At 37.9% G+C, this 25,815-nt stretch overlaps 4 protein-coding genes across 9 annotated transcripts; all 4 read right to left on the reverse strand.

Moving 5' to 3' along the window:
- Positions 1-84: 84 nt before the first annotated feature.
- Positions 85-2,234, reverse strand: LOC113716369 (protein LIGHT-DEPENDENT SHORT HYPOCOTYLS 3-like). The gene is made up of 2 exons (XM_072063652.1): positions 767-2,234; positions 85-206 (listed from the first exon to the last, which is right to left on the reverse strand). Exons 1-2 carry the CDS (start codon positions 1,338-1,340, stop codon positions 172-174), a joined length of 609 nt encoding a protein of 202 aa, XP_071919753.1. The 5' UTR covers positions 1,341-2,234; the 3' UTR covers positions 85-171.
- A 6,498-nt stretch (positions 2,235-8,732) lies between these two features.
- LOC113716377 (U-box domain-containing protein 3) lies at positions 8,733-14,648 on the reverse strand. 2 transcript variants are annotated; one of them, XM_027240680.2, is made up of 5 exons: positions 14,134-14,648; positions 12,785-13,064; positions 11,872-11,988; positions 9,806-11,656; positions 8,733-9,139 (listed from the first exon to the last, which is right to left on the reverse strand). In XM_027240680.2, exons 2-5 carry the CDS (start codon positions 13,058-13,060, stop codon positions 9,074-9,076), a joined length of 2,310 nt encoding a protein of 769 aa, XP_027096481.1. In that variant the 5' UTR covers positions 13,061-13,064; positions 14,134-14,648; the 3' UTR covers positions 8,733-9,073. The 2 variants fall into 2 exon arrangements, with proteins under 2 accessions (XP_027096481.1, XP_027096496.1); XM_027240695.2 differs by lacking the exons at positions 12,785-13,064; positions 14,134-14,648 and having other exon boundaries at positions 9,806-11,682; positions 11,872-11,993.
- Positions 14,649-16,400: 1,752 nt separating this feature from the next.
- On the reverse strand, positions 16,401-19,401 carry LOC113716394 (rho-N domain-containing protein 1, chloroplastic-like). The gene is made up of 2 exons (XM_027240708.2): positions 19,197-19,401; positions 16,401-17,714 (listed from the first exon to the last, which is right to left on the reverse strand). The coding sequence occupies exons 1-2, from the start codon at positions 19,234-19,236 to the stop codon at positions 16,636-16,638; spliced, it is 1,119 nt and encodes a 372-aa protein (XP_027096509.1). The 5' UTR covers positions 19,237-19,401; the 3' UTR covers positions 16,401-16,635.
- Positions 19,402-20,501: 1,100 nt separating this feature from the next.
- On the reverse strand, positions 20,502-24,694 carry LOC113716399 (mitochondrial ATP-independent inner membrane protease subunit 2-like). Of its 5 annotated transcripts, none has more exons than XR_011820561.1 (6): positions 24,418-24,694; positions 22,672-22,829; positions 22,117-22,300; positions 21,174-21,269; positions 20,927-21,051; positions 20,502-20,818 (listed from the first exon to the last, which is right to left on the reverse strand). XR_011820561.1 is itself a non-coding variant. In XM_027240730.2 (6 exons), exons 1-5 carry the CDS (start codon positions 24,487-24,489, stop codon positions 20,970-20,972), a joined length of 603 nt encoding a protein of 200 aa, XP_027096531.1. In that variant the 5' UTR covers positions 24,490-24,687; the 3' UTR covers positions 20,502-20,818; positions 20,927-20,969. The 5 variants fall into 5 exon arrangements, 3 of the variants coding, with proteins under 3 accessions (XP_027096531.1, XP_071919776.1, XP_027096522.1); XR_011820559.1 differs by having other exon boundaries at positions 21,174-21,272; positions 24,418-24,692; XM_027240730.2 differs by having other exon boundaries at positions 21,163-21,269; positions 24,418-24,687.
- Between the last annotated feature and the right edge of the window lie 1,121 nt (positions 24,695-25,815).

A 25,815-nucleotide genomic window follows, 5' to 3' on the forward strand; every position in this document is an offset into this window, starting at 1 on the left:
AGATCTATTGTGTAAAAATCAATTCCTTTCAACAAGAGCAACAATTATCAGGAAGTAAAGCTGTAAAAGTAGGAGGACAGAAGAAAAAGGGAAAGTGATCAGATGGTGAGATTTTACTTAGAAATTTCTCATACACATCAGGGGCTATCATCTGGCCAACAATCCCTAAGTTCACAAGACCACGCCAGCTTTAATAGCATCCAAAACTGAACCGTCAATTGTCACAAAACCAACAGAATTAGACACTGAAATGATGATTAGATGAAACAAACTTTTGGTTGGGAAACTACACGATGGAATGCATCTATATATGCTAGAGTTGCACATGGAACATGAGTCATTACTGCAAGTAGTAGTACATTAACTCCACCTTTTAGCAGTACGACTATTACTAGGCTTATACTATATATAATAGTGCTTCTAACGCTGCTACTGTTTGCATCAAAAGCAGAATAAATAAAAGTTGCTCCCAGGTGGAAGCAATATATTGCTCATTCATCTGGTCTGGTGCATGCCCCCAGCTGAATAAACAGTAGTAGTAGTCGGTAACAGTTTCGCAGTTGATCGAATCCCACTTTAGAAGAAGTAAAATCTAACTAACCCTAGTGCAGTACTACTCGTAAAGCCACAACATTCGACAAAAGATCCACCAAAAAATCAACCAAGATTGGGAAGACCCAGCACGGCTCTAAGGCATTAATTAATCTTCCAGAAAAACTTTAAGTAAAAACTTAGTTGATATGAAGTAGTTAAGCATCATGATCACCTGATGCTGCGGGTGCTGCTGATCCTGCTCCCGCTCCTGCTGCTGCAGACAAGTGCTGTTGCGAGGGGCGCTTGCGCTTCTTCTTCTCATAGCTTATCCCTCTGGCTTTGGACTGCAGATCACGAACTTCGCGCAAGTAGAGCCTCACAGCTCGAGCTCCGAAAGGGTTTGCTTCAGGCCTGCCTCCATTTTCTTCGTATGCAGCCCGGAGGCGGCCAATGAGGGCATCAAGGCTTCCCCAAGCTTGTCGAAGTGGGCAAGGGCAAGGCGCTGGAGGGTTGGGATGCCCGTAGAAGGGACAGATTGGGGTATGGACTTTGGTTTTCCCAAACTGGTCCAGGTAGCGAAGGAATTCAAGGACATGAGCTCCGCTGCAGCGAGAAAGCGCGAGGGGAGGCCTGTGGTTTTTGAGATATTGCCCAAAAGTGTTCCAGTCCCTGCGCTTCTGATTCTCGTATCGGCTGGGAGTGGAAGCAGCAGATGAGGATGTTCCTGCAGATGTGCTGTTGTTGCTGTTGCCCGTGGCGTTCTCAGACTGGGATGTTTCTATATCTGCAAATGGATCCATCATCATCAGATAAAGATTTACCACTACTGTTACTTATTGGCTAGCTGCGGCTGGCTTCAAGATGAAAATCTGTGGCTTGTGACCGTTTTATTCCACTTATGTTTGTATTTGACTGGAATTAAACTAGGGTTTCATTTGGTAGCTGCAGTGTAACAAAGTAGGAGAGAGGGTGGAGAAAACTCATATATGGGCTGCAAAATGCAAGATTCAGGTGCGGGGAAGGAGATGATACATGTTTTTTTAATTAAAATTTTCTAAATGATGATATATATATATATATAGAGCAGGCTGCTGCTGCAGCAGCAGTGGATGAGTATATAAAAGGGAATATTAGTAAATTGAAAGGAGAAAGGGAAAGCCAGAGAAATAAAGAAATCTTTCTTCTTTTTTTGGTGTGCTGTTTGGGGCCGGGGGGGTGGGTGTGGGGGGAGGGAGGGCCTTGTTTAGTGAATGATGTATCAGAAGTTTTCCATATTTGTGTCTGAGGATGGGGACTAAAGGGAGAGAGAAAAGAGGAGCAGCAAAAGTAGCAGAGTCTTGAAGCTGAGATTAACGTATGTCGCTGGCTTTTTCCTATCACTGGATCATCTGTTGTTGTGTTGTATTGTATGATGATGAATAGCAATAATATTGATGAGATTGATGGGAGAGGAGTCGGATATGGGTGATGGGGAGGGGCTTTTTTTTGTGTGTTGGGAGGGGGGGGGGGCGATTCGTATGGAATTGAGTGGAGAGTTTCTTTGTTTGAGCAGTACTATAAAATCTTGAATGACTGTAATGCTGTGGATTTAGTAGCTTTCTTTTCTGAAAATGTTAAGCCCGCAGAGCTTTTTCCCAAAATGGGGGAAGCAACTGACGCTTCTACTAACTATCTCCTATTAAATTGAATAGTTGTGATTGGCAGAGAGAGAGAGAGAGAAGGAGATGAAATTCTTGTGTCTTAGATTAGGGCTCTTGTGGCAATATAAAGAGGTAGAGAGTAGAGACAGTGGGTTGAGATGGAGACAGGAAAAAGTTTAAAGAAAGAACTGGGGGCAATAGAGTAAAAAACCTTAGCACTCCCTAGATAAGGGCCAGGGGTGCAACATGACTTTGCCTCTTCATCCACAGGGAAAGTGAGAATTGAATGTCAGTTCCATGTGAAATGTTGAAAATGCCCTTTTGCCATCTTCATTTCTCTTCTAGTTAAAGTGTGTGAATTTCGTCATTAAAGAGGCTGGCTGTGGCTCATTGGCTTCCCCTTTGTCGCAATAGTACCAAGTGAAGCAAACTAACCAGTGTACACTTTTCTCCCTTTGCTCCTCTATAAGAAATGCACTCTGTAGCCCGGTAGACCAGAGAATGCAGAAACAGCCAGCATTTAGCTGCTAGCATGATCAGTCGTATGCCAGATTTCTGAACGGTGGTTAATTCTAAATTTGGTGGTACTTAGTTTCAACTCGATTTTTGTTCCTGAATCTTCATCCCTTCTTAAGAGAACCCAAAAATTCATAATTGAGCAACGAATGCAACCCCCCCTAACCAGACCAAATCAGCTGGTAAAACGCGAAAAGAAGATGTTTGACTTTCATTTCTGCCAAGTTTTCGACTCTTTGTATGAATAAATGCTCAATTTAACTGGTATTTACCTGCCAAAAAAATCTACTAGCATTTATCTTCTTTCTTTTTTTTTTGTGGTGTGTATGGGGGGGGGGGGTCTTTCTTTCTTTCTTTTTTTTTTGGTATTACTTGGAGGATATACATTGTAAATAAGATTCAAAACTCTTGACGTCCAACATTTCAGAGCAAGAATCTCTTTTGCGTGCGTACGGCTAGTGGTGACTTCATTTGAGAGCACTTACAGGTTAAACGTATAGGCACAAGATTTTAAGAGCATTAATACCAAAAGAATCAGTATATGTTTTTTGACAAGGAGGTTTGGATCTTTTTCTTTTAAATGTTACATATTTCTTGAAAAAGCTATCTATAAACAATTTTGGCTATCTGTTCGGAGGGAGGAGAAATACAGATTTATGCGTGTTTTGTAAGTTGATTTTTTTTTCTAGAACATAATTTGGTGGCGTATTAGTTCATTAGGGTTGAATAATTGATGCACTGCATTGAGATACTGCGAAATTTTGGGTCCCAAATAAAGTGGAATCCTGCTGCAACATTAGTGACATGTTCTGCTGTTGGTTTGTGCAACAAGAAATTTCTCAAACTTTTCACCCATTTAAACCCAAGGCAGATTAGTGACATGAGAATCAGGATACTGCCTATACTAGTAGACTTAAGTTAAACATGTTTGACCAAAAGCATATACTGAAAACAAATCCAACCCATCAAAGATGAGCATTACTTTAATTTGGCTTCCAATAGATCTGTTCTGAGTAAACTGCTTATTATTCTGAGGAAAAATAAATAAATGCACATAGTTACAGAGACTGTGAGTAAAAAAGAGAGCTGACGGAATTTTTTTTTTTTTTTTTTGGGTGAGTAGCAATAAGTATTTAATTGAAGTGAAACCTATTTTTTGGAACGATATCTCAATATTCTGACTCTCATCACTTACAATGCAAGAGTGCTTTTCCCCCTTTCCCTTATAGAGATTATTGTGATAGCTAGTAAGATGATCGAAGTGAGAAAATTATATACATGTCTTGCATATATACCTTACCTTATTAGAACTACTACATATATACTTTACCTTATCAGAAGTATGGCTCCCCTATGAGATTGGAAGAGAAAATATAGAATGCAAGAGTATATGAATTCTTTTCCATGTTGTTTGGAGTTCTGGAAATAAATACAACAATTTTATGCTTACTAATAAATGAACTATACAAGCACTTAGGTTCGTTTTGTCTTCATTTCTCTCCACGTCTTTGCTATGTTTCTTTTTCCCTTTCTCTCTTTTTCTTTTTTATTTTTCCCGACCAAACTTTCTGTCGGGACCAAAAACTTCGAGTTTTCTTTATGTTGTTTTTAAGTCCTCCCACTTCTTCTCACAGCCTTCCCATCCTCAACTGCCAGATACAGAATTCGAATTCTGAATCTGGTAGTGAAGAAGATTCTAAAAATCCTTCTCTAATTATTAGCCCGAAACTAATGATTTCATATTGTTCCTGCGCTTATTCTCTTCTTAAGCACATGTTACAGAGATTTCAGAACCCAAAAAACAACAAAAGAAAAAAAGAAAAAACTGCATCTAGAATGTAATTTCACAATTAACAAGCTTCAAAAAAGAATGATCCTAGTAATTGTCAAGTACTTTCAACTAATTGATTGGGAAGTTTCCAAAGTGGTTTCTACATACCAATGATGCAGGCAGGAAAAGTAAGGTATACAATCGTTAAGTACAACTTGAATCCTAACTTCCCATTCAAGGATCCATTTTTGTTTGCAGAAAACACCTTACATTGAGGCAAAAAATGACAATTGCCATGATATAATGAATTTTAGGGAATATGAAGCTCCGACTAGTAACAAATACTGGGATCAAGCACATGGATGTCAAACAGCAAGACGAAAGTGTACTTAATTACTATACCTTGGTATATGAACACGGCCTTTGATTGATGGCTTCTCGAGCAAAGAAATTATCTGGTTTTCGTAGCCTAAGGGACAGAGTCACGGAGATATAGTTCATCTCCACACTAATAACGTACAAGTTCCGAGTATTAAAAATAACCTAAATGGTTGGGTTTACTGCACCTTTTGGTCGGTGATAAACCAAAGTTTCCGAAAGTAGGTACTTTTCAGAAATCATGTGTGTAGCTATTCCTGGAAAAACCCTAGTGGAAGACAGAAGTTCCAGGCAGCAAATATGGCTAAACACCTCATGATTATTATTAGTATTTCTTTTTGGGTTACGAAAGACCTAATGATCAATGCTCCAGCAATTAGTGTCCTTCTCACTTGGTGTTTTCCAAGCTTAGAATTGTTAATCATTGTTTATGGTATGAAAAGGGTTAATTGTACTTTAACACCCTTAAACTAACATCCTTGTTGCTGTTCACTCCTCTGAAGCGAATGAATAGACTTTCTGCCCTATTGAAAGCTTCCACGGGATAAATAAATACAAAAAAAAAAAAAAAAAAAGTTATGCAAGTTCTTTTTGGACAACATGCCTTAAAAAGAGGATTTCCAGACAAATATCATACTAAGTACCAAACTGGTTTCATTTATAATGACTTCACACAATCTTATACTTTCTTTTAATTCGTTTTCTTTTTAAGAGAACAGCGAAGGGCTTTTGATACTTGCGAGAGTGGAAGCCAAATGGATTTGGAAATGATGACTAGTAGCTTGGATAGACATGAGTTTGCCCTTGCGAAGTTGATTTATCTAAGCACATAAGTAGTTAGTACTATAACACAATTCATTTAGGGATGTCAGCTTAAGTGGTATAACGAAATCCTCTTGAGCATGTTGTCGACCCATTCTGATTTCTATAAAAGCTAATCTTTTGAAAAGCTAAAATCAAAATCAAAAGGCAGATATCTTGTAAATTTTGATTTTTTCTTTTTAGTATTAAAGAAAAACAAAAGTTGAAAGAAAAACCAGCTAAGAATATATATATGTCCAATAAGATAAGAAATTTTACAGGGTCAGAAACTAAGAACAAATGCAAAAGATCAGCTAAGAACATGCCTTATATCCATAACAATCAAAATCCCCTTCAACCGAGAAATAAAAGTGTGTATTATGGCCATGTTCCTTTTTTTTTTTCTTCTCTAGGTCGACTACTACTTACATTATATTGCGATGATAGCTTTTACGTTTGTTCTTTTGCTTGTGTAGATGACCAACCTAATTGATTACCAGTATTTACAACCTAGACCTAGAGGGATCCTCAAGTCGACACCATTATCTACTAGTTTTTATGGATCTTGCCCTTTTTCCTTGGTCTAAAACAAAGTTTGGCGGTGCATATTAATAGCAGGCAAAGAACACTGCTTTTTGGGGCAGCTTGAGAATCTGTTTAAAAAACGAAATTTGGTCGGCTTTCTTTCTATATATACAAAAAAAAAAAAAAAAAGAAGAAGAAATCATAAGCCTTAACAACCCAAAATTTGGTCTCCAAAATTCAACAAAGTCTCTCGACTTCATTGTATTTCCGATAAAAGTATTCAATCTCCTATTGAGAGATGTCTTTAAACAAAAATAAAAAAAAAAATGTAATTGCCTAGCTAGCACAGACAATAAAAAGACCTTCTATGAAACACCCCATGTGTAATTTACGAGGCATGTCAAGACCAAGACATCCGAATTTGACTGATCAAAGAAAAGAATGGTGGCAAACATTCATTTCTGATCTCTTTTGCCGGCCGGTGTCATGAACTGGATGGATAGTCTGGATGGACCTGCTCAAATGGTTTGGAGTTCCAAACACACTGTTAGTATTTCAACGTGGAGTTGTGGGAGAGTTCAAGGTAACATTGATGTTCCGTGTCTCGTGTCGATGCCTCGGTTTCAAGTTCAACATAGTACAGTGGAAAATCAAGAAAAACACAAGAAAGAAAGAATAATGTGTCTTCCCATTCCTATCCTTTCCCTTGTGGAACGTACCACGGGATATATATTTCCACTCACTCAGTGTTAATGAAATGGGACAGTACTGCCCCCATTATGACCTTCCAACACTTGCACCGACTTCTCCAAATCAGTGTCCGGGCAAACTACCCCAACTTTCTTGTGTTCTTTGTTCGAATCTGAATGAAGTGAAGCTCTTCAAATGTGCTGTGACGAGGTTGATCTGTCCCAGCACAAATATCCTAGCTGATTTTTTGCTCACGCAGCGGATGTGCATCTTGTCTGAGTGGCAAGTATTTGATCTTCTTGATTTGCAGTGACAGTTCTACATTATGAGGGGAAAAAATAATCTCTTTATTGCTTCATAAATATGTTTTGTTTTTCAATCAACTTTTTACTTTTAATCACTTCTTTATATACATGCAGCATATCACGAAAGAAAGCTTTAGCATGACTCTAAAAAAAAAAAGATCCAGATGACCTTTGATCCAATGGATTTTTTTTTGTTTATTGGTTTGCTTGTGACCTGTGTTTCCCGAGACTCAGTTAAACCTGATTAGCTGGCAAAGCTCTTTAGCAAAGCAATGGTTGATGCGCCACAAAGCAATAATCAGTTTCGTAATGTCGAGAATAATTAAAAAATTAACCTACTTTGTTGTGCTGCTGGGCTTGTGCATGCATGGGTTGGCATCCATGATTTGATTTCATCCGTATTCGCATTCCCCGCAAAGGTTTTCTTCCAAACAAAACATTCCCGAAAGAGCCTGCAAATGAAAGCCCCTCCTCAATCTTTCATACCAAAGATAAACAAGGGACCACCCACATTTCCAAAACAAGTAGATTGACCAATGTGGAGTTCCCTTAGAACGAAGAGATAATTCCCTCCCCATCAGAGATTGATGGATCTCTTATTGCTGCTGCCTCCAACCACACCTGACACCCAAATTTTCTGGAAACGCCTTTTCTCATCAGTATTGATTGAGCACTTTTTTTTTTTTTTTTTTTAAAAAAAAAAAATATCATGGTCAGCGATTCCCTGAAATTGGCCTAGCAATCCAACCGCGCAACTTTTTAATTTGAAGTTGGATATATGAGCTAAACTGTGAAATGCAAGTTTCAATCATCAGTGATAATGGCGTTTGTTGTTTTTACTCTTTCTTTAATTCCTGTCTTCAACAAGTGCCCGCCGCTTCCTTTGCTCAGGGAGGAAGAGGGCAAAAAAGAAGAAAAGAAGGGAATATAAATATATAGAGCACCTACAAACTAGTATCCAATTAATTAATGTATTTAATAAGTCTTGCATGGCATGGCAGACAGGGCGCTAAATGGTGGATGGGCGGAAGCACTCCAGCGAAGACCCTGCAGTTATGAGTCCGTATCCGTACGATTTAGGTTCCCTGCTTCCTAGGAAATAGATAGGATTTTGATGCAAGTGTCAATAATCTCCAAACTACAACGTAACCAAAACACACCTCTTATGTCTTACTTTTTATTAACACAAATGCACTACTTTTTCTAATTCTAAGCCGCTTTTGTTGAACAAAGGTGCACATTGCTGCCAATCTGAGACATCTATTTTTGAACTTCGCTCCCTACTCTTGGATGCTTCAAAGTAGTATCATGTTTGAAAGAGCACTAAAGTTGATGCCTTTTACATTTATTCTGCGGACCAAACAAACAAAAAAAAGCTTTTTTTTTTTGGTGTGGGGGGCGGGGGGGGGGGGGGGGGGGGTTGGTGGTTGGGGTTGTGCCCTCACTCTTTAGCCTCCTCCACAGCCAAAAAAAAATCAATGATACACTACGAAATCCAGTTGTAAGCAATCAAAGAAACGAAAAGGATTTTAGCCGCTAAGAAGCGGTGCCGCCCTGATCAGACACCCCATCTACACCAAGAGCAGAGAACCTCAAATTCATTTTGCATCATGGAAGATGATATTAACAGGAGTTGAAGAATATATACACATATACATGCAATACTCCGATAGAGTCCGAAGTAACTACCACAAGAGAAAGCAATAGCGGGAACTGCCAGTATTAAAAGCTACAAAACGGATGATCTACTCTCATTTGCAGGCCAAGTGAACATGACTACCTCACAAATTGCACTAAGTAAACAGCTAAAAGAACTTCTAGATAAACAACAGTGAAGAAAACTCGCTTCAGCAGTTACTTACATTGATAAAACTGCGGAGAGAACAAGCATAAATTAGTTCAAACTTTTCACCTCATGACTTTCCTCTACCCATAGCACCTTCCCGCTGACTGCGGAAGTGGCTCAGAAGCTGCTGTGCCTGCACCATATAAATGAAGAGCAGTTAAGAAATCACATTCTCTGCCTCCACCTAGAGAGATTCAATAAAATTAATAAACATTTCAGAATTGCCTCATTCAAAAGACAACTTTATAACATAAAATGCTCCTCAAAAAAAAATAAAATCAAAAAAGAAAAATATGCCAAAACCATATTTTCATGTAATTTCTTATCCGTCCAACATGGTGTCAACTGCTTTATACACAATTCTGCCATAATGATATAAACAGTCTCTGCAAATGGCAAAGCCAAATTTTTTGTTGAAGTCACTCGAAAGCCAAATATATTTTCAGAAAAGAGTCAGCATTAATGCCACATTGCATGCCTGTTGGACAACGTTAATTATAGATAATCATTGGAAATGATAATATTCATAATTATAAAGTCACAGGTTGGGAAGACAGATGGAAACTTAACATGTCACAAAGTTAATATTAAAAATTGACCATCATCCCATATTATTTCCAGTGATTTGAAGATTCAGGTCAAATATTTTCCACAATTGTGGCTAAAAAGAATCCAACATTGTATTCATCTCTACGAGTATTTCTTGAGACAACGTAGTGCATCTAATGAGTAGAAGACAAACGATGATACAGCATGAATTAAAATGCCAACACAGGAGGAAAGGGGGAACACCACAAACCTTTTCTTTTGCTCTTGGAGTGCCAGACTGAGACAATGCAACAAGAGGCGGGACAGCTCCTTCTTGCAAAACAAGCCGACAATACTTTGGACTGTTTATGCACAGTTGCAACAGGATTGAAGCAGCATTCTCCTTTCCCCGCTGAGAGCCTGTGTCCACAATCTCGACCAATGAGGGTATTCCCCCTTCTCGAGCAATGGCTGAGCATCCCTCTGTTATGGTAGACAAATTTGCAAGAAGAGCAACAGCTTTATCAACCATTTCTCTATCAGGGTCCAGCAACTCCACAAGATATTTAACAGCTCCAGCCTGGACTATACGAGCTTTGTTTTCATGAAGAATAGACAGGTTAAACAAGGCAGTAGCAGCATCTTTCTTCCCTCTGACAGTACCTGATCCTAGAAGATCAACTAACGCTCTAACTGCAGCTGAACGACCAATCTTTGTCCTGTACTCCTCCAAAACTGAGAGACTGAAAAGGCATGCAGCAGCATTCTCCTTTGCTCCAGCATTTCCAGTCCTCAAAACGTGTATTAGTGGATCAAGGGCTCCTTCTTCTGCAATTAGGGCTTTAATCTTCTCATTAATTGATAAATTTAGAAGTGCAGTGACAGCATGCTCTTGGGTTGTCTTCACATCCGAGCGTAGCAATGAAATCAATGGTGCAATAGCCCCACAATTTCCAATGATAATACGATTTTCAGTGTTATATTTCGCCAAAAACCGCAATTCTGCTGTAGCTGCAGTTTGCAATTCAGTTGACTGACTCTTCAAATCTTTAATGAGCTTTTCAACATGAGAAGTTGAGGTCAGATCATTGCATCTAGCCTCAGAAGGAAGTGATAGTGATCTAGATGGATTATGATTTCCATTCACAGCCATTTCAGCCATTGTCTTGGAACTGTGGTAGTGTCTTCCAGTCAAAGAAGGAGAAGATTCAGGATTCTTATTCGAAGCAGATAGGGAGCAATCAGACACTGTATCTCCTAATCTAGCACTCACATTATCATGATTATTTGAGATCCTAGATAAATCAGGTAATGCTGAAGGCAGGTAGTCGATGCTAGAGACAGCACTTGATGTTGATTCACTCCTACTGTGGACGTACGAGTGTGTCGAGGAGTGGTCAGACTTTTCAGCTTGACACACATGCAGCTCCTCATAACAGAATCCATTAGAACCATCAACCTTCTTTTCAGAATCATTTCGGGCGTCAACTGAAGATTCTAATATTGAATTCCCACCTTCAAAATTACATTGAACATTATCCACATGATTGACATTCTCTGACTGAGGTGTAACCGATCCACACTTAAGGCAGTCAGGAGGGTTAGGAAGCTTTATTTTCTTCTCCTCACACCAATTTGCTATCAGAACCTTAACTGTATAGTTGGGGATAAGGTTAGTGTGGGACAGTTTTTGACGAGTTTTAGGGCATATGTTTAATCCATGATCAAGCCATTTTTTAATGGAAGTCCTCTCATAGGTTTGCCCAGAAGCCACAATCACTGGATCCATCATTAGTTCTACAGATAAAGGACAAAGGAAGTAGGGAGGGATCTTAATTCCATCTAAGGACTCGAAGTTGTCAAGTTTAACCATTATATCTCGAATATGAGACAATAGGACAATGATACGGTTGATTTCTTCTAAGCTCTGATTCAGTTTATGGTCTTCAGCCTTCATTCTCTCCTTCTCCAGGGCAATACACTCATTCAGCAGTTCCTGATTTGGTGCCAAGTTAAGTGACTCAATTATTGGAATAAGATGCTCAGAAGAAGGGATATTTCCTTCTGTTATCTTTTGAAGCACCTCGTTTACATGGTTTGATAGCTTCAAATGCTGAAATTTCTGCATGAAATGTTGAAAAGGAGTATCTGAAACCAGTTAAGTCTAGGCAACCAGGAAGCCGATAAAACAGGATTATGTGGCCAAGAGTGCTTCAAAGTAGAGATCAAAATACGCATGTGAGACAAAATCCTCCTAAAGAGTGTCTCTAGTCAAAGAATTCATCCAATAAAGTAAGGAAAGGATAGATGACAATTCACTCAAAGTTGCAGCTATACCTGAGAATCACATAGGCTATTGGTATATGCCGATGATTGCAAGAATCCAGATAGAACTTGTGTAATCTTTAGCGAGGTGCTTTCTATGTTATGCACCAACAGGCCACTTCGCACAACCTGCAGATAGCACAGACAAAGGAGAACAAAGGACATTTCAATTTCTAATTATTCTACACCTTTCCTTTTTCTTCAATTCTTTTGGTGATAAAAAGTGCAGCAAACAGCTTGCATGTGTGATTGCACGTATCTGTCCTGCATGGCACCAACACATCATCCCTCCTCTTTCTTTACTACTCTTCAGTACCATGTCACTGCCCTAAAGTTCGCTCCGGATTTGTTTCAAGGGCTTCTAGCTATTAAAGGATTTTAAAGGCCTATAACTGGAAGTATATAGTAAAATTACAAATGTGTTAACTCCTACTGAATGTGTAGTTTGCGAAGTAGGACCCTTTATCAGCCTTCACTTAGGATGATAGCCAAAAAACTTGTACAGAAAAATGTTAAAGAGAGTTGCAGAAAAGCAAAATGTGCTCTTTATATGCTGCGCAAGGTTATCGTATCAGCCTTCGTTGTTCTCCTCCTAATGATGATTGCCAATTTAAATAATCATTTTTATCTAGTACGAGGCAAGTTTCACGTTGCATTTCTCTTGTTTGAAGTCATATTCTGCCTTATATAAGGTTAAATCTAGGAGTTATAAGTAATTAATTGCCGAAATGTTGAGCTGTGAAGCATATGAAACATGAAATAAGCATCGTCATTGCTTCATGAGCATGAGGCCCTTCATTTTTTTATGTACTTCTCATGTTATCCTTGTTTGGTTCATTACTTCTTCCTTACAATTTCCTAATGTCAATTCTAAAATGCATGAATTGATACGGGACAGATTTCATAATGAAGAGGAGGTACTCACACAAAGAATCTTGCTCATCTTTGGAGACCATTTCTCGAAAAATTCCCTAGCCTCATTGACTGCTACATCCAATTGTTCATACTCTTTACAAAGAAATTCATCTGAAGGTACTTTTCCATCAACAACATTGTCAAGTAATGGTTTCAAATGCTTTAGTAGACAGCTCAGATGCACATAGTCATTCTGAGCAGGCATAGCCTTCACAGGAGAACATGTTACTAAATGAATAAACCGAGATACACTGTTAATAAGGCATCTTACAGCCACCAAGTCCATTTACCTGTTCACATAAGTCATAAAAGAATTTAGTAATCAATAACACATAATAAAAATATCAAACAAAAGTCAAAGAACTTTATTCTGTGAAAACCCATTCCAGGTTGACCACCAGTGGCTTTAATAATTGCCAACAAGTCATAACCAAAAGCCAATTATGCCTTCTTTAATTTAAAAAAAAAAAAAACCAATTATGCCTTCTTGTATAAAGAACTTCGTACAACTAAAATGAATCGACATTTGTATACTGTTAAAAGGAGTGATTTTGTATCTCTCTCTCACTTGTCCTTGATCGACTTGATACCATCACAGGAATGAAAAAGATGTAGGTAGGGAAAGGACCAAACCATTCATCACTAATTCAAACAAATGTGATCCATTAACAAAAGTAAAACAGTTATCCAATTACTGTCATTCATTCCATTACACCAAAACTAACAAAATTATGCAAATATATCTCACATATTGGCAGGTAATAGGTATTGCACCGGAGAAGGTGAATTGAAGAAACAGGATAGTATTTGCTACACTAGGATAATTATTGAGGCAGAGAACTCAGCAACCACGTGCAAGCTCAAGAGTACGTACCCAAGCTTCCATGAAGGATTAAAAATGAAAAATATAAATGAAAAGAGAGAGCTGCTACAGATTGAGAAGATATTGTGAATTCAAGATAATACAAAGTTACCCACTTTGCCTCGTGCACTACAGAGTTTAAAGCCAGATTTCCCAATCCAAGTTGCAAGCTATCAACATTCTTCCTCAGAGTGTAAATTATCATTCCGGGAACAAGTTGTTTGATAATCCAAAAAGTTTCTTGATTAGGATTTACCATATGATAGAGCACGAAACCACCCATGGAAAATTATCTTTATCATAGATATTCCCCAAACGCAATATAAATTAGCGTCATTTTAGTCATATGAAATGCTATATTCAGCTGAAGCCAAGGGGGGAAAAATCTGATAGCATAAAAGACAAGAACAATCAACTGGTTTCATATCTTACCCATTGCGGTTTTATACAGCAGATAATCGATATAAAAGAAAACTGGAGGTTAGATAGGAATGTACCTGCTGCTGATTCACCTGAATTTAGATGGAGCGAGCCATAAAAATCAGATCTTGATGGAATCTAGGAATTAGCATCAAAATACTTAGGCTACAATAACTAATCCTCAAGAATCAGAAGTTCCTTTCTCCTTGAATAATTCTCATAAACCATCCAGCATGCTCCATTCTAGAAACAGAGAGAGAAGTGTTGCAAGAATTGGAATGGGAAGGAGAGGAGACAATAAAAGGAAAAAGAAAAGAGAGAGGTAAAGTTGGTGGGGCCCATTAGAGTTGCAGATTTGCTGGGTGGCTTTGGTGAAGTGCAATTAACAATTATGCAGATGATTGACAAGCAATTAAAAAAATGACAATGACAGATGAAATGAAAATCTTTAATGAGGAATCTGATATCATGATTAGGGGAAGCTAAAAAAGTGAGGACCTTTTCTTAATGAAACTGATAAAGTTGGAACACTGCTGGGAAACCAGAATGATTGATTGGCTTTCTATAAAGTGCCTCTAACCCAAAATGAAAAAGGCTAAAAGTATTGAAGATATATGATTTATAAGACCAAAAAAAAAAAAAAAATTCCATGGTTTATTTTTGTTATTATTGAATATAGTTGGTTTATTAGTATGGAGTATTTTTTTTTTTCCTTTGTCGTTCTTTGATAACGTGAAAACTTTTGGAAGAAGATTAAATTTAACCCACCAGCATACAAGTTGATGATTAAATGCAATCGGCCTTGACAACAAGAAGTATTCAACCTTCATCATGATAGTGAAACAGGAAAATTCAATCCGCCACTCTGTCTATATTCTTAACCGAGTAGTGCTACAACTTGAACTGGGATATGGCAGGCTGGTTTCTAAAAAAAGAAAAAAAAAATCTGAGGTAAAATCAGTAAGTGAGAAATTTTTTGATAATAATTTTGTGACAGCCAGGTAATTGCCATTCGTGCGTATTAAAAAAAAGTCCAAGGAAAGATCATCCACCGAAACCAAAGCATCCCTTTACCAAATCGCAGGCAGCTACCACAGCTGCTAACTGGCTCCGTATTCAAGAACCTACCCGCGACCTGAGCTGGAGGAGCATTAGGTGGAGAATTTCCTCGGCCCAGCAGTACATACATTATACGTACAAATGTATTTTGAGGGTTCCACTGCATTAATGCATCCTCGACTACTTGAACCATTTTTCTGGTTTGTGGGAGGGAATCCTCGACTACAATGTCGGAGCCCGGCAACCAACCATGATGCGGCAGCTGGTCATCTCTCTCTCTCTCTCTAAATGAGTTTCATGATTTTATCAGTAGTATTGCTCACGTTGACTGCCAATCTTTTTCGCTGCTGTTATATATAGAGTTAATAACAAGGTGGCTTAGAAATAGGAGGAAAATTGGATGAAAAAAAGAACACATATATTCTCTTTTGGTACAAGGTCAAAAGGCAAATGGTCTCAGTCTTTTTCTTGAATGGTACTTCGCGCGGATAATGATTAATAAACGGTGATGCTCTCATTAATTATTTTCAACGGCGACAGCACGAATACCAACCAATGTATTGCGCTTTGGTGCAACAACATCAAATAGCCAGTCGACCGGCGTCCTCCTTAGCTACCGATCATAAAGATCAAATTTCGGTACTACTCCTACAGGTACTGCTGCTTAAATCATAAATGAAGAGACAGGCAATTTTGCCAAACGCGTGAAACAGGATTTAAATCGAACAACCACCAGGCAACATTAACCACTTTTTCTATAGTTAGTAGTACCATTTCCTTTACCGCTAGAACAGGGGGGGTCAAGATAATTAAAGAAGGTAGGTGTGCTCTTTATTAAAATTACCCAACATAAAAAAAATAAAAATTTAAAAAAAGTAGGACGTACAACTACGTCGAGGTAGAGTCTACTAGTACTAATCTAAAATACCATGCCCGCCACATTCCGGTTAGGTTGGCGCCGAAAGGCCAACTTCTAACCGGTCGCATGATTTTGATAAGCTGATGGGACTCTTGGTTAATATAAAACAACGGAAGGAAGAATTTAGATAAACCCGAAAAGATATATATGCACAACCGATCTCGGTCTCTCTGACTCCTGAAGGTAAGGTTCGCCTACCGCCAATGAAATTGTCGACCATAATCCACAGAAAACATACGTCTGAAGTTCGACTTTGCCTTCTCTCTTTCTTTTCTAGTTTTGACATCAGAATGTCCGTCCCAACAAGGCTATGTTTGGTGAATGGTGATTACCAGAATTGCGGCCATGAGGGTGCGGGCACCAGAGTGCAAGAAAAAGACTGCTTCATAAATAGAGGAAGACATGGGGACCGAACAAATAAAATGCACTTGCCGAGAAGGATAAAGGCCAAATAACTGGCTTAACACCCAATTCTCTGGAAAAACAAAATCATGTTTTGTGTATCAGAATCCCCACCCAAACAAAAAATAATAATGATAATTCTAGGATCCATATCAATCCATGTAAAAGGGAAATCTTCATGCACGAAAAGCAATCAAATTCAGCCTCCGCTCAGCAACTCGATAAGCTCATGTTTCTTCAACTTCGAGAATCCCCTCAAACCACGAGATTTTGCCAGTGCTCTCAGTTCTATTAGCTTCATCTCACTTAAGTTGCTGTATTCATCAGCATCTGGTTCTTGTACATTCTCATTATCATCGTCATAAATTCCTGAAATTTCGTCCTCAGACATCTCGTCGAATTCGTCACCATCTGAGAAAGTGGGCTCAGTATCAGATTCAATGTCAGGCCCAACCCCAAATTCAGGCTCCAAACTTTTCTTCTTCCCTTCCTGAACAGTGCTTGCCCGTGAGACAGAACTCATAGCATCTTCATCAGAAAATACAGGCTCATTTTTCACTAGAGGAACAGGTGATCTACGCTGGAAGTTTGACCTTGGCCGAGACATAACTGGAGCTTCACTTTCTCGCTTCTCGTGCTTCACGCTGTGGTTTGAGTCATATATTACGGTATTTTTCTCTTGAGAGAATGAGCTATTCTGCTCAGGCTGGTCCAAAATGAAGTCTCTGCCACTGTCAATATCACTGCTTCTTTTTCCTTGTTGAACTGAGTGTTTCCTTAATAGCTTGAGGAGAGAATCAACAGTCTCACTCTCTTTGCCCTTTCTCTGTGACTGCTCAATCTTCCTCTCTTCCTTGACAGCTGCTCTTTTGCGAAGCTGAGCCTGGACTTTCCTGAATAATTCAACTATTTCCTTTTCCCTAGGACCAGGAGTTGCAGTGGCCTGGAATCTGGGGATGCCAGAGGTAGTCAGTAGAGGCCCATTCTTGGAAGAAAACATCTCAGATTCTTCAAGGCTGTCAAAACCCTCTCGGTCTTCATTTTGCCTGTTCCTGTTTCGGGAAAATCCATGTTTGTTTTGCCTTGAGAAATCAGGATTCCTCCTATGACCGCCAGAACTTGCACTACATACAGGAGAGGTATTCCTGACGGTGCACCGCAAATGCTTGATCTTGGCGGAGTTTTTGTTGGAACCACGAGAAGGGTATGGTGTTAAGCAAACAGCTCTTCCAGAAACTCCTTGGCAAGGGAGACCAGTGCCATCAGGAGGCCCGTGTCCTGAAAACAATGAAAAGAGTGGATCTATACATATTTGATTTGTCCTTCCTTTTTAGGATGCTAAAGAGGTATAAAGAATATTAGGTATATTCAAATCATTAGAAGTTTCATGTAACAGCTGATTTACGAGTGGCTGCAGGGGCATCTCGAGGTGACCTTAAGCAAGTCAAAAGACAAATTTATAATGGCAAAGAGAGGATCAGAAAGCCACGACTGTTATTTACAAGAAGCAACAGAAAAGATTACACACAATTACTCAGTCTGAGGTAGACATTTCCTTATCATTTCTCCGTATGTTAGAGCTTACCTAACTAACGACAGATTTTTCTTTTTTTGAAAGTTACTCCATATCTTGTTATTAAAGTCCAGTTTCCAATATCAAATATTACAAAACAAATAAACACGCCATGAGCATATAAGAATACAAAGACACCTTTGGCAGAGAGTTAAGAGGAAAACCCAAAATGTAACTGTGTAAGTTCTTAGACAAACAATAATGTCTCCCTTGGGCAAATACTGTACTCCGTTTTGCACTTTCATTCATCTTGATCTCTCCCCAGCATCCACGATCAATTCAAAGGCATATTGATTCATGAATATTTTCAGCTTGTCAAATTTCCAGCAGCTGGATTAACCATGAATTAAAGCTGAATTGACAGCACCAGTTTGCAGTGACGAACCCTCAAGAAGCTAAATGAGTATCCATGGAATTAGGCACCATACTCAACTCCATTAAAATGCATCTTCATACATTTCAAGCACACACCACTTTTAAACAAACCAAAACCTCAAATTCCGCTAAGATAAAAATGATGGGTTTTTTAAATTCTTAAATCCCCAAGCACAGCAAGAATCTCTATTTACCTACATACAGTCGAATCACCTAATAAAATAAGTCCCCTTACACGTTAGCACTGTATAAAGAATAAAAACTTTCATTTGCATCCGTGCCAATTCTTCTGGAATAATAGCATGGAAAAAAATCCAAAAAGATTCTCAAAAATTTCAGAACGCCTCACATACAGCACATGCCCTAAATATCTAATTGAAATGGAGAAACCCAAGAGAGGGATGAGGGTGTGAATACAGACTCTGCACGGAAAATTTGGAACTAATGGTGCTTATTTCATTACCATTCGTACACCTAAGTTCATCTCCCCTATGGGATAATGCATTTAAAAAAATTCAGATACTTGACAATAGTTGCAATCATGCATACCAGAGCATAAAAATGTTCTTGGCAAACAAAAATACTGAACGGAATCAGAAATAGACATTTCATCAAACAGATAGAATGCAATAGCATACTAGGAAAAACCCTTGAAACCTGTCGTTCTTACCGAAGCCTAATGATTCACAAGCATCGTTCACATATTATTGGAAGTATCTGGTTCGGCAAACATCATAGTACTAAGACAGCTTTAGCCTGGAATGAATAGAGAAATACAAATGAGAAGAAATACTAGAGCACCTTTTTATTACCTGGAACACTTTTGGCAATGAAATGAATTGCACGGGACATTCTTTCTTCTTTTCTTTGTTTTCTTTTTTCCCCTGTTTTTGGGGGTAGGGTTTTAAGTATGGATTCTCAAAACCCGTCTTGCATAATGTGGAGAACGTTGGACGCGCCAGTCAGCGGGGAGCGTAGGGAGGCGGCATGAAGCCTTGGACTGTTTAATATATGAAGACCACTGCCCGCTGATAATTGTGGACTTTTCACTACTTGCCACTCCAGTTGCCAACCTGAGCCGGCAAAACTATTTTTTCCTTTTCTTTTAACTGTCTATGGAATTAGTAATAGAATTATATCTTAATTTAGGCAATTGAGGCTTGCTAGGATTAACTATTTTTAGCTGGGAAAAGATAAAGAAAAATTTGATGGCTCCACAATCTGAAGTGAGGTTATTTAATATTTATGTTCACTAAGTAGACATCTTCATTTCATTTTTTTTAATTCCATTTTCGCACATAATTTCTCCTATTTTATTCTTTTGCATACCTTTTTTTTTTTTTTTTGGTATTGCATGCATTGAGTGTGTGCTTTTCTCAGCCGTGATCAATAGAACCAATTGGATGGAAATGGGACCTGAACAGTAGAGGATAAAATGAGAGGAATTGCATGTAAGAGCCCCCGAGTGAATGGTCCAGCGGTAGCACCTTCCACTGGTGACCACTTGGTCCCAAGTTCGAGTTTCTGCTCTACTGGATTCCTCCGCGCACTTATCGTGTTTGGGTCGGGTTGGGGCGCCGGACCCGGGCCGCAGGGGATTAGTCGGACCCCCTAAAGATTGACCCGGACACCCCTGTATCGACAAAAAAAAAATGCATGTAAGAGCTACCTTTCACTTGAAAAAAAAAATGCACAATTCTTATGGGGTCCGTTTGGGTCGATGGAATTTATTTGGACAAGGGATTTAAGTCCATGGATTTGAAATAAATGTGAATTGAAATACATCGTCTGGTTAAAAAATTTTAAGGATTAGGAGATTTTCAAATTCACAAATATTTTTGGGGTCAAAATATAAATATGAAAAAGCTTAAGGGTTAAACTTCTAATTTCTCAATTTTCATTTTTTCTGCACCATCAAGGCTTTAGTCTCCAATGATTTTATGGAATCATCAATGACACTTTTCAGTAACAACTGGAAATTTAGTTTCAACTTTGATATATATGTCAAGCGTTTTGTTTATTTAAGTAAACAAGCGTAGTTTATTTAATTGGCCCAAACCGAAATGGCAATCCAAGACCGAATGCTTGCAGTCAACCGCATGTCAATAACACACAAATTAGAAGAACTGAGCCAGCAGAGTTATTTTATGCAGACTATTAATGATATTAAATACTTGTAAGAATTTGCCTACCCTACATGTTAACGACAAGGTCAAAGCCTAAATCTAAGCAAACAAGCATTCTTCAGCACGATAGTCGGTTCAACTCGAATGTTTTCCTGTCGATTTCAGAGTTCAGATCAGGAAAATGTCCAAATACACTGGACAAACAACTCAAGCGCAGGCTGGTTGAAGCGTCCAACACGAAAGAAAGACGTAACCATTTGTTGGGGACTCTTCCCTTGTTATGGAAAAATACTAAACCGGCCACCATCCTGCAAGAGAATCTTCATTCATAAGACCTCCATTAACTCTCATTTTGTGTTGAGCTCCAACTTGCAAAAGATAAAAGTTCCAGCAAGGAAAATGGACAAAAATATTACATTCAAACCAAGAGGACCATAGCTGTTTTCTTCCTCGGTAGCTCTATGCTTTGTGATTCTTTACCATCTCATCAACATCTAGTTCAACTTCCAGTATGGGCGAATCATACCGCATGCTAAACTGACTGATAAAAGAGTTACACAAGTATGCATCTAATTAGAGTATGTAATCATGCATCATAAATTGGAATTGGTCTAACAAAAGGCAGTTAAGCTGACAAAATGAAGCAGCTAACCTATTGCTTACAGGACCATGGTCGACAGCATTTCTCAGGCAATATATAACTCTGCCCACTATGTCTGTCATGGAAACAGGTCCAAATGTTCTGCTATCATGGGCTTCCTGCTATACAAGAGTCATGAGAGAAAGACAGAAGTAAGTAATCATCAACATCTGAATTCCAAGTTAAATTATGCTTATGACATCAGAATACCAAGCTAAATCACTATCTTGCACCATGTACAATCATGAGTAAATTTGAACATCAAATAAGGTGAATTCCTCCACCACCACTCCCCCCCCCCTGGGGGAAAGAGAGAGAGGATGGCAAGATACTATGTAGTCGCCATTTTTGGGCTCTTAATAGCAATTGTAAGAGAGATGATTGACAAGTGAATCTGAATGTAAAACACCAGGAAAACATTAAAGATCTGGCACAAATTCAGAGATGATAAAAGAAGAATAAAAATATTGGAATGAAGGAGAGAGAGTAAATGTTTACAAATGGTTTTACAGCTGCTTAGAACTGGTTAGATGGGTCTGGTAAAACATCAGACACCTATGGTAATATCTCCGTGTTGACACTTTACAGACGATCCAACTGGCCGACAACTTGTCCTCAGGACACAAGATGTACAGACTTATGGACAACGCATGTGTTTGCAGCGGAAAGCCAGATAAATTATACCCCAAGCACTCCAAAAACTTCTCTCTTAAAAAGATGCCCATGGGAAATACAGGATTAAATAGGACCATATAATCTCCTCAGTATAAGAACTTGATTATAGCTATTCTTCTGAGTTAAAGACATGGTTCCAATACTATCCTTGTCACATGCTCATTTTTATAGCATGATAAGTCATTATGCATTATGAAACACCAGCACCTAAATAAATAGAGAAATCAAATATACGTCCAAAAAGTTAATACTGACAGCAAAACAACACAAGCAATATAAATAAGTAAAAACCTTGGGCTTTATATTTTCATTGTCAGCCAACACCCAGCACTGATCATCTTCAAGAACAAAAGGCTCGTCTTTATCATCAGTAGACACCATCTCATACCCTTCAATAGCAGCCAATCTACGAACAAGATAATCATCTGAATTTGCAGGGTCCTTCAGAACTACAAGATCCCCGACAAAAACCCGCCTGTCAAAGAAAGACAATTATGATGAGCAAATGAAGGCAATTATAAAGCCCTGTACAAGTGAAAATCATTACAATTCAAATTCAATATGCCCAATCATGTCACAGAGTTACAGGCTATTTGATTTACAACTTTACCAAAAGTACAGTTAACCTAGAAACTATGACAGAACATCTTCAATTTACAAATAAAACCAGCACGATATTTCATATACAGTCTTGATCTGTTTTAAATGAAGAAGTTAGAATCAGTAGGGTCACCTAGTTTCTCATCAAGGCGCACAAAGCTCCCCGAGATTCAGTATCAAATATGCAGAATATACATAAAAATCACAAACAACTACTGATTCCATAGATCTATTCGGCAAAATTACTTTGCATCTGGCATTGGTATTTTTCGCACAAGAAGAGTTCCACCCTGAGATCCTATTGTTGGAGCCATCTCTTCCCCTTTATTGAAGTGCAGAAACGTCAACTTTCCTTGAAAGAAATTTTTCATTATGTCAACATCCTTGGCACCTCTTTCATAGCTCTGCATCAATATAAAATCAGAAATCAGTATAATCCACTGGCAAAAAGACATGAAATTACAAACAAAGACAATCACCTTGAACAACTGAACAGTCAGCTGAAAAAAAAGCAGGAAAAGCATTTTTCAAGTGAGACAGATTCAAGAACATGCAATTAAAATTTAAACCTTTTTCAGTATTCTGATATAAAGAAACCTATAAAACATGCTAAAATCTCTTCCTTAGTTCAAAGAAATTGCATCTTAGCATTTTCAAAAAGAATTAAAACAAGTATTCAGATGAAATTTGACTACAAATAATGGATCAATTGCATGCATAATCACTTAACCTTTGGCAATCAAGTAAAACAGCTGTTCATAGAGTAAAGATTTTGATTTCACATAAGTGAACTGGCCTAATTGTAAAAGGACAAAATTTCCTTGATATGCACAAAATTATATTTACATACTTCACACAGCGAAAAGCAACATGACATTGATCTGTTGCGTATGCAGGTAAATAGAAAATCAGAACATCCATAGGTTAACGGATGAGTATCATCAAAGTAAACAGGTACACTAGAAAGAAGCTTATCTTAGGAAGTTTAAAAGATCAAGGTTGAGGGTTTTGAAACCACATAACATGGGGAAAGAAGCAAATGCAGGAAGCAAGTAAAATAATGTCAAAATGTTCTTTGGGAAAAACATCTCTGCTTCATAAAGATCAAAGTTGAGGGTTTTGAAACCATATAACATGGGGAAAGGAACAAATGCAGGAAGCAAGTAAAATAATGTCAAAATGCTCTTCAGGAGAAAGATCTCTGCTGCAAATACAAAACCTTATCTAGACATCATCTATGAGCAGTTGGCAAAGGTGGCCATTATAGTAAGATTTCGGTACGACATTGCCTACAGATAAGATCCACCAGCAACAAAGAATGACTACCACAGACGCTCAGTCTTTTGAATAAGAATGGTAGCAATATCATCTCTTAAAAGAATAACTAAGGCAGAGTTCATTATTCTCATCAATTCTAATGGGCCCAAACATGTCCAAGGGATCTTTGTACTCACAGCTGTGTTCTGCTAATCTGTTGTTTGTGTGCAAGTAATCGACCTGGAGTTTGCCCCTTCTTATATCACAGTTGGTTCAATAAAGAAACCAATTCGCAGCCCATTAAGAAAAACATGGAACAAAAAATATCACTAGCACGGGAAAAACCTTCCTTTTTTTTTTTGAAGGAAATCCCTGAATATGTAAAAGTATTAAAGTTGCAACCGTACGAGCAACAAATTCTACCACCAGCAAACCAATCCAAACGAACTTTGAGAAGCAAAAGAAATCTAAACTAAAGGTATGCAACAAAGATACCGAACAATCGAAAAAGATTGCATCTTTAAGAAGCTTCAGGCCAGTTTTAACCTCCCATTTTGAGTTAACGAAACCCATCTGCTAATCAAAGAGCTCGATACTACCAAAGAATCCGGACAATCCAACCAACAAGTTGAAAAATTTTACAAACTTTGACTAGATGCGATAGAACTAATCAGTTTAACAAAAAAATGCAGGTAAAAATGACAGAGATGAAGGGAAGAAGGAGAAGGAAATCACCTTCATGCCAACCCTAGCGGCGTATTCCATCCTGCAGCCTACATAGCGCAACAAAGTGGAGATGGAAACCATCGCAGGATCACTGAGATGAGATAAGATCAATGAGTGAATGTTTTGTGTATGTTTACCCGATTAGAGGTACTTTCTACTCCTTTCTCCAGTCCCCTTAAACCCTCAATTTCTTCCTTTTTCCTTTTATTAAATTCCCTATTGAAGTCCAGTGAGTGGGCTTAAAAGAATACAGCGAGCGCTGGTAATTTTACCGCTGGCCCTATTCCCACGTGAAGTAACATGATTTCGTTCCAACTCGCTTGTTTGATTCCAATGTTTCGGAGTTTTTGTAAAAATAAATAAATAATATATATATATATATATAATAACTATTTAATATTATATATTGGTAAAAGCCTAAAAGGGTGATAAAAAATATATTTATAGAAAAAGTAAAATTTTTGGAAAAAAAATTTGACAATCCAAGCAAGACATTCCCAATGAATAGCTCTAACTGGAATTTACCCCAAAAAATTAACTTCAAGATCGTCGATGTGAAATGTATTGCACAGTAATTCTCATTGATATTCTAAAGGGAAAATTATCTATTTTGTCACTCACCTCTAGATAAATTTTTTTGGGTCCCTTATCGGGTACGAGTTGAATTCAAATGATTTGATAGGGTAATTGACTCAAATTCGAGTAAGAAAAATTTAAAACTCATGTTCTCGTCAAACATTTGTTTGGATAGGGTATTATTTGAAATATTATTTGAAATAATTACTGTAACACTTTTTGTGATGTGATGTATGTGAGATAAAAAGGTGATTGGGAATATAAAAAGATGGGTTGGAAAATGTGTTTATGATGCAAGTAAAATATTATTTGAGATAAGTTGGTTATCCAAACAAACCATTATTAAGTAGTATGTTTATAAAATAATTTTTAATCTTTTGTTGCAAATTTATAAATTTACTACAAAATAGAACTTAAAAATTCGATTGAGGTTGAATAAAGTAAAATAAGTTCGAATTCAATTTTGAAGAACTTGACAAGCTCAATAAAATAAGTTTGACCTCAACTTTGAAGTACTTGACTAACTTAAATTCAAACTCAAATTCAATTGAGTTCAAATATTTTTACTCAAGTAGTGCATTATTCGAATTTGGCTTGATCCGATAACAATCCTAATCAGGTGTAGTTAGATTTAGAATAAACTAAAATAGCGTTTTAATTTTACCTCTAAATCTATATCAGGTTGTTATTCAATGATTAATTTACTTTGCTTTTAAAATGTCGGGGACTATTAGCTTCATTTTAAAAATTAGGGACAAAAAAAAATCCTCAAAATGCAATGGACGAAGCAAGCCATTTCAAGGTATGCAACAAAATGACTTGGAAACACTA

The sequence above is a fragment of the Coffea arabica genome, chromosome 1e (assembly GCF_036785885.1).
Source record: "Coffea arabica cultivar ET-39 chromosome 1e, Coffea Arabica ET-39 HiFi, whole genome shotgun sequence".
Taxonomy (NCBI): Eukaryota; Viridiplantae; Streptophyta; class Magnoliopsida; order Gentianales; family Rubiaceae; genus Coffea; species Coffea arabica.

Bases quoted from the DNA above. Each gene is read 5' to 3' on its own strand.
- LOC113716369 (XM_072063652.1), bottom strand. From the start codon at position 1,340: ATGATGATGGATCCATTTGCAGATATAGAAACATCCCAGTCTGAGAAC. The intron at 207-766 runs GTGATCATGATG...TTGACGGTTCAG, and splicing joins AGCAGCACCCGCAGCATCAG to TTTTGGATGCTATTAAAGCT.
- LOC113716399 (XM_072063675.1), bottom strand. From the start codon at position 24,489: ATGGTTTCCATCTCCACTTTGTTGCGCTATGTAGGCTGCAGGATGGAA. The intron at 21,273-22,116 runs GTTTTTACTTAT...ACTCTTGTATAG, and splicing joins ATGAAAATATAAAGCCCAAG to CAGGAAGCCCATGATAGCAG. The intron at 21,052-21,162 runs GTTAGCTGCTTC...CTCTTTTATCAG, and splicing joins CATGGTCCTGTAAGCAATAG to TCAGTTTAGCATGCGGTATG.
- LOC113716394 (XM_027240708.2), bottom strand. From the start codon at position 19,236: ATGTCCCGTGCAATTCATTTCATTGCCAAAAGTGTTCCAG. The intron at 17,715-19,196 runs GTAATAAAAAGG...CATTGTTTTCAG, and splicing joins CATTGCCAAAAGTGTTCCAG to GACACGGGCCTCCTGATGGC.
- LOC113716377 (XM_027240680.2), bottom strand. From the start codon at position 13,060: ATGGACTTGGTGGCTGTAAGATGCCTTATTAACAGTGTATCTCGGTTT. The intron at 11,989-12,784 runs GTGAGTACCTCC...TGCTATCTGCAG, and splicing joins AGATGAGCAAGATTCTTTGT to GTTGTGCGAAGTGGCCTGTT. The intron at 9,140-9,805 runs GTTTGTGGTGTT...TATATGGTGCAG, and splicing joins CTCCAAGAGCAAAAGAAAAG to GCACAGCAGCTTCTGAGCCA.